Source organism: Engraulis encrasicolus, chromosome 21 (genome assembly GCF_034702125.1).
Source record: "Engraulis encrasicolus isolate BLACKSEA-1 chromosome 21, IST_EnEncr_1.0, whole genome shotgun sequence".
Lineage (NCBI taxonomy): Eukaryota > Metazoa > Chordata > Actinopteri > Clupeiformes > Engraulidae > Engraulis > Engraulis encrasicolus.
Genome location: NC_085877.1, coordinates 41,199,294 through 41,206,934, shown reverse-complemented (window position 1 = coordinate 41,206,934; position 7,641 = coordinate 41,199,294). Strand labels below are relative to the sequence as shown.

The window sequence follows — 7,641 nt, the reverse complement described above, 5'->3', positions numbered from 1 at the left end:
TAACATGAATGAGTGAAAACTAGGGGACATGACTAAAATGCTTATTTTAGTGAAATATCATCTAATTCTATGAACTATGGTACCTACTTTATTGTCACTTTACACTGAAACCGACTTCGCATACATGATCAAGACTCAGATTGAACATACATGCACCATCCCAAACGTGTGCACTAACATTGATACATGTGGAACATAAAAAACTACTGAGGAAAATTAAAGGTGATGGTTAAACGTTCCGTTGAATGGGAGCACTGTTTGCAGTGTCCACCATTTTGATGGCCATGGTGTGGCACACAGAATCTTAATAGTGGTGGATTAAGTGGGGATGGGGTGTAGGTGTGAAATGCACCATACATGTGGTGATGAGAAGATACTCAATTTGAATGACAGAATTTTTCTCACTGTCCTCAGACTGAAAGTGACCATGATCCACTCTGCAGCTGCATAGAGGGGGATTAGGTGGAGGGGGTGTGAGATACAAAACTCTAGGTGTGAAACTCTTGTCATTAAAGGAGCAGTTCTGCCAATTTCAATATGCTGTTGTATTGCTCAGGCTACCTTGGACGTGTCAATACCTGGTGATGCTGCATTTCTTGTCTCAGCCCTTTCCGAGATCTGAGCTATTCTAATGGGGGCAGATTTTGTTTACATTAAAAACTTTCTTAACATAGGCCTACTCCAAATATTTTCCCAAAAAGGTATCAACGTTAGCTAGTTGTCTGCTGATGTTGCATAACCTTTTGGCTGTTTTTTGGGAATAAATAAAGATGTTTTTATAATGTAAACAAACACTTGCCCCCAATAAAATGACCAGGATCTCAGAAAAGGTTGAAAAAAGAATCTGATGTACTGACAGGTCCAGGGTAGTGTGAGAAATGGGAGCTTGCGTAAATTCTACCAGGGAGACTCGAATTTCTCGGCTGTCAAACTTACTAGGCTAACCATCCAATCTCCCTTTTGACAGATCATACATGCGTCATCATTGCCCAGGATCGTCAACCAATCTCAACGCGAGATTGGGGATTTCCCTGTTACGTATCACTCATGCATCGTTCCCTCTCAGCCAATGGATCGCATTCACGTTTGTTTAAAAATCAGTCACTCATTCTGTTCTCTCCTTTCCAGTTAAGCCGACTTTGAAGCCACCACCACCCCTCCGTCCACCGTCACCAGTGGTTCCCGTCTGTTAGGGGGCAGGCTACGCCCGCCTCCATCTCCGCTGGAGGATATGCCGTCCTACCCCGGAGTTCAACGCGAAGACGGGAACCTTCGCCAAACAGATTTATGCATTTTATATCAAGTGTAAATTGTTCGCCAAACGGATTCATGCATTTTGTATCATGTCTATTGTTCAATAAATGTTAATAATGTTCATTTGCCTCTCGAGTCTTCATGGTAGAATTACAACTGCATGTTGAAATTGGCTGAGCTTATGTTTTAGTTACACTATCCCCCTGTAACATTAAAAATACGATACCAGGCCCGTAGCGAGGAGGGATTGAGGGGTTTGTTAGATAGTTCTGACATGGGTGATGGCAGAATAAAGCCTAACTTTAATTTAATGTCTTAATTTAAATTGTATAATTTCACATAGGGCCCAGTCGGTATGTTATTTTTCAGGGCCGATATCGATACCGATATTTATGGAAATGGGAGGCCGATAACCAATATGTGCAACCGATACATAGAAATATTGTTCATAACAAAAATTGTATGAAATATAAATTATTTTAATATATACAAATATTTTGCTATAAAAATGAACTCTCATGGACTCAAAGTGGGGAGAGCAGAATAGAAGATGCATTCAGAACGAAACGGCTGCAAAATTGGTTGTGAAAGCTATACAAACTTATCGGTGGAAATTTAATGAAAGAATGGTCGATATCGATATTCCAAAAATGCTAAATATCGGTGCGATATAACGGTGGGGCCGATGTATCGGTCGGGCCTTAATTTCACAGAGTGAGATGTCAGTCTGTAAGACAAAGCATGGACAGAAGCTAGCTGAACTCAGGTAGGAACAGGGCTTGAGTTGTAGTAGGATGAGTGGGGATGCCATCCCTCCTACAACGAAAATGGTCTAAAATCATCTCCCTCAATGAAAATGGTCTAAAATCATCCCCCTCAATGAAAATGGTCTAAAACCATCCCCCTCAATGAAAATGGTCTAAAATCATCCCCCTCAATGAAAATGGTATAAAATCATTCCCCTTTAAAACAGGCACCCCTTCTTCATATAATGTGTTAAAATTGCATCTTTACAGTTTTTCTCGATTGGTTTGGCTAATTTCTTGAAACCCCGATGACATTTCTATACATTTTGGGTCATTTGGCTAAACATTCTTACACTTCTGCACAACAGTTCAGATAACTAGCAAAATGTCATATACCTCCCAAAACAGCTCATTCTTGCATCAGCACTAAACCTTCTCCCACATGAATAGTCAGTACCATAAAAATGGCATATATCCTTCTCAATTGGTTTGGCTCATTTGCATTCATTTAGTCATTCTGTCAAAATAAACTGGATGGTTCAGCATAACGCCATGGATCCTCATCACTTGGTCATATCACTTCAAAAACAGTTTACCCGTGTGTCGAAACAAAATTCCTTCCACAGAATGCCGTTTGAAAAAATGTCAAGAAATTAGCCAAATAACAGAGGAAACTGTAGTATACACGATTGTAAAATTATTTTCTACAACCTAGTAAAGTTACAATAACATCTGGCCTGTTGAACACTGTCATGAATTTACTGTTTACAGTAAAGAAATTCTTAAAATATTATGTCCTTGACTGTTTTGACAATTGTGTAGACTACTTTGCATATGATTTGGAGAGGGCAGCCATTAGACTGAGAATTGTCTAATTCGTTTAGATAAGACAGGTCAATTTATTTGGAAAATGTGCTAAATGTATGCTCAATGTGTCAACTGTAGGGTACTTGTATATAGCCATCTGCCGAGATGTACTAAACATTTGAGACATGTACAAAGCATTTGAAATTTGATGAAAGCAATGAAAAAATGCCATTCTGTTGTGGGACATTGTAAGTTGGTTTGGAGATTTGTCCGTGTTGTTTTGAGAATGTCATCTCAGTTTTGAGAAATTAGCCAAACCGATACTCAATTTGAATGACTGTCCTCAGAGTGCAAGTGGCCATGATCCATTCTGCAGCTGCATAGAGGGGGATTAGGTGGAGGGGGTGTGAGATACAAAACTCTAGGTGTGAAACTCTTGTCATTAAAGGAGCAGTTCTGCCGATTTCTTCAATATGCTGTTGTATTGCTCACGCTACCCTGGACGTGTCAGTACCTGGTGATGCTGCATTTTTCGGCTCAGCCCTTTCCGAGATCTGAACTATTCTAATGGGGGCAGATTTTGTTTAACTTTCTTAACATAGGCCTACTCCAAATATTTCCCAAAAGGTATCACTGTTAGCTAGTTATCTGCTGATGTTGCATAATATTTTGGCTGTTTTTTTGGGACTAAATAAAGATGTTTTCTTTAAGAAACACTTGCCCCCATTAAAATGACCAGGATCTCAGAAAAGGTTGACAAAATAAATCTGAGGTACTGACAAGTCCAGGGTAGTGTGAGTATTACAACTGCATGTTGAAATTGGCTGAACTTATCCTTTAGTTAAACTATCCCCCTGTAACATTAAACATACTATTCCAGGCCCGTAGCGAGGGGGGATTGAGGGGTTTGTTTGTTCGTTCTGACAGTTGCAAATAAGACAAACACAATGTCACCAATTATTCTTTAATCATCACAGCAAGAGAAGCACCTTACATTAAGGAATCTCCTCTCAGCATAGTATTACAGTGGCTCAGTCAGACATACATAAATATGCATATGCACAATAATCATCTACTGCTAACATGTTCCATGAGCCAACACAAGAAAAGAAAAATATGTTTACTATATCCACTTGTTGTCTCAGTCACTTCGCCATATACAGTAACCATTTACATATAGTAGATAGCGGTAAACATGTACAGAGTGCAATACATTCATATTTTACATGGAGTCACATACAACATGTTTCTTCTCACAAAATTAACATGTATCCTTAAATTCATGGGAGCGTGTCTAAAACACTAATTTATTTAGTTGTTTTTGGAAATCATGTCTTAAAGGTAATGAGATAATAAAGTATTCAGGACAATTGCCTTGTCAGAGCAAACAGGGATATTTAATTTAACTTTTGAAAAAGACCTTTCAGGAAATTGCAGATTTTTCCTTCATGTTATAGCAGTGAAATAATTTTAGCATTCTTATTATGTTGCATATAAAAAAACTTTGCCAACTGATTTTTTTTCTTTACACATATCTGGCCAATCTACTCAGTGGTACATTTACTTTTCTCCAGTGTGGGTCCTCTGGTGACTTCTTAAATTATATGCCAGTGTAAAGGCCTTTCCACATGTGGCACATTGGTAAGGCTTTTCACCAGTGTGAGTCCTCTGGTGTCTCTTTAAACCTTGTCTTTCTCTGAAGGACTTACCACATGTTGTACAAGGAAAAGGCTTTTCTCCAGTATGAATCATCTTGTGTACCCGAAGATTATCTTTTTTTGTAAAAGATTTTCCACATGTTTTACAAGGGTAAGTCTTTTCACCAGTATGAACATTCTGGTGTCGCCTTAAATGTCCTGAATGTTTAAACACCTTTCCACATGTGTTGCACTGAAGTGTCCTCCCAGCATGCATGTTGACCACAGGGACACCTGGTTGAAAATAAATAAATAAATATCTAAGCAGGTCGAATGAATACAGTTACAGAACAAAACACATTAGGCTTGAAATATTCTCACCTCATAATATTATGTATATTTATTATATGGTGTGACGTCATCGGTCGAATGCTCCATTCATTTCAACGGGGCTCCCCAACGCTCGCACGTCTGTTATTTTTCGATAACGGACGGGTTGGTCTATAACAGACCGCTGTCAATGGCAACAAGACTTTTCACTGCTAAAGCGACTTTTCAACAAGACTCTAATCAGCTGCTGTAAACTGCTGTAAAGCAGCAACACCTGTTGTCCTGGCTACCTAGCTGTTGCCTAGCGGTGTTCCACAACGGCACTGTTTTGTTTTGCGCAGCAACAATCTTAACATTAAATAGGCCTAAAGAAATGTCCCCGCCATGTGTGAGTCATTTAAGTATATCCATATAATAAGCGGGTTAACTTTCGGCGAGTCGGTCGCTTTGTGGAATAGCAGCACTTCAGAGAGAACAAGACCCCTCCGCTCCGCGTCGGGGTCTAAAGATTCTCTCTGTCGTGCTGCTATTCCACGGTAGCGACCTTCTCGCCGAACGTTAACCCTTACGTATTTGTCTTTCTGTGACAGGAAGACAGGAAGACACTAGACGATAACTGTATTTATTCCTTTGAAGTGTTGATGTCCTTTTCCCTTGAAGAGCACCTGCAATACATTTATTTGAGACCCAAGGCAAAGCTCTCCTATCTCTCTTCTTTCAAGATAACTGTATTTATGTTTGATAAACTGTTCAAAACATTTCACATTTTTTTTTGCATTTCACGCTTTTACAATGTACATATCTAAATGTATATATACAACCACATTACTTAATCAATACCTAGGAAATGGCAATATTTTATCCCAATGGTCACAATTGTGATTAAAAAATATAAAATATTTCACCTTAAAATGATAATGTGAGGGCACAAGGGAAGTTTAATGATACAGTATATACCCTTGTAAGGTGTTCAGGTAGCCTGACAAGACAGACTAAATGTGAGATTAAATTTGAATATTTAGTCTGGCCCGATCCATAAGACATAAGAAGATTGTTGATGGAAGATTGTTAATGTCACTCCCTGAAAACCCTCTCCGCTTTACAGTCAAAACAAATCAAGTCAAATCTCCTGCGTTGTGACAGGTCTGCCAGTTTCATGGCATCGGGCATCCTCTGAGGCTAGACCTACTCACAGGCAATAATAATTTTGGCCGCTGGCGGGTGGGACTAGTTTACTACGCTAGTGTTCAGGTCTATCTGACCCACTTTCAGTTGTTTTGCTTGATAAAAATAATAGCTGTTATCATTCTTTCACTGATCATGTTTGGGAAGAATATGAATATATATATAGCCTACACACACACACACACACACACACACACACACACACACACACACACACACACACACACACACACACACACACACACACACACACACACACACACACACACACACAGTATTACCCCCCCCGCAAATTTCTATTATACAGGTTATGCATATATAGGAGGCATTCCCAGATCTTTTTGACGGTGTCATTTTGGGGGCTCTTCTATGAATATTTCCGAAACTCTTTGATGCAATCCTGTACACATGTTGAGTAGACAAGACAAAGGGTGATTCATGTGGATGTTGCAACCTTGCATGAGAAGCACAATAGTGGATGAATCGAAGAGCTTGGATTGAGATTTGTCACTTCACTGTCTCCTTACCTTTCTCTCACTGTACCTCTCACCTCATATACATAGAGAAATTCAGAAGCATGATGATGGTTAATAAGGGTGAATGTGAGCTATGATGATTGATTTATTGAGCTATTGATTTTAAAATGTATTTTTCTATATGCCCAATCAAAAAAGCCTGAACACCTATCTAACAAAAACATGGACATTGTACAAGGGTTAAAGGGGATTGAGAATACTCAACCACCTCTACCATTTTCTGATATAAAACTTACTTACTTGTAGGGGACATGCCATTGTTGCCATTCTCGATCAGGTTATGGTCAATTTCTTCTTCAATATCCACGGATGAACAATTTTCTTCCTTAAAGAAAGATGATTTTGTGTCATCATTCTCTTGTATTCTGTGCAAGGAGTCTTCAAAGTCCTCTCTTTTGATCTCCTTCTTTATTGTGACCAATTGGGATGATTCTGACTCCTTGCTGGTAAAATTCATTCCATCATGACTGTTTCCTGTAACATTGGACTCCTCCTCCTCTTTAATGTCCATTGCAGGGATGATTTCTTCTTTGCAGGTTGTTGTGCTTGTTGAATCATCTTGTCGTGGTTGCCATAAATACTCTTGGAGAAAATCAACGTCTTCTTCTTTGATCTCCTTCTTTATTGTAACCAGTTGGGATGATTCTGACACCTTGCTGATAAACCTCATACCATCATGACTGTTTCCTGTAACATTGGACTCCTCTTCCATTTTTATTGCAGGACTCATTTCTTCTTTGCTGGTTGAATCATCCTCTTGGGTTCGCCTTGAATACTCTTGGAGAAAATCAGAAAAGTCTTCTTCTTTAATCTCCTTCATGGTCATGACTACTTGAGATAGAAGTAAAACCTCAAATCTCTTCTTCAAGATGACTACAAACCACCTTCACTCACTGTCTCATTTGTGAACATCTCTTCACTCAATTTATGTATCTTTGTGATATGATGAGGCCCTCTCTCAGGGCTTCTGGAACCAGTTCTGACCAATGAGATGTAGCTGTGTCCAAACTGACCAATGAGCTGCAGCTGTAGGCGGGCCATAAGAATGGGCTTATTTGCATTGGAATTCCATCTGAATGACCGAGCAATTTGCATTGTCCATGGGAATGGCCATGGCCTGGCATTCAGACACTCCATAGAGGTGGA

General features: G+C 39.3%; 1 protein-coding gene across 1 annotated transcript; it reads right to left on the bottom strand.

Moving 5' to 3' along the window:
• Positions 1-3,782: 3,782 nt before the first annotated feature.
• Positions 3,783-7,370, bottom strand: LOC134437222 (zinc finger protein 90-like). Its single transcript, XM_063186722.1, has 2 exons — positions 6,736-7,370; positions 3,783-4,738 (listed from the first exon to the last, which is right to left on the bottom strand). Exons 1-2 carry the CDS (start codon positions 7,319-7,321, stop codon positions 4,368-4,370), a joined length of 957 nt encoding a protein of 318 aa, XP_063042792.1. The 5' UTR covers positions 7,322-7,370; the 3' UTR covers positions 3,783-4,367.
• Positions 7,371-7,641: the final 271 nt, after the last annotated feature.

What these genes read in the sequence shown, in the direction of transcription:
- LOC134437222 (XM_063186722.1), bottom strand. Translation starts at nt 7,321, where the DNA reads ATGACCATGAAGGAGATTAAAGAAGAAGACTTTTCTGATTTTCTCCAA. An exon ending in CAATGGCATGTCCCCTACAA is followed by an intron (nt 4,739 to 6,735) that starts GTAAGTAAGTTT and finishes ATTTTCAACCAG; the next exon opens with GTGTCCCTGTGGTCAACATG.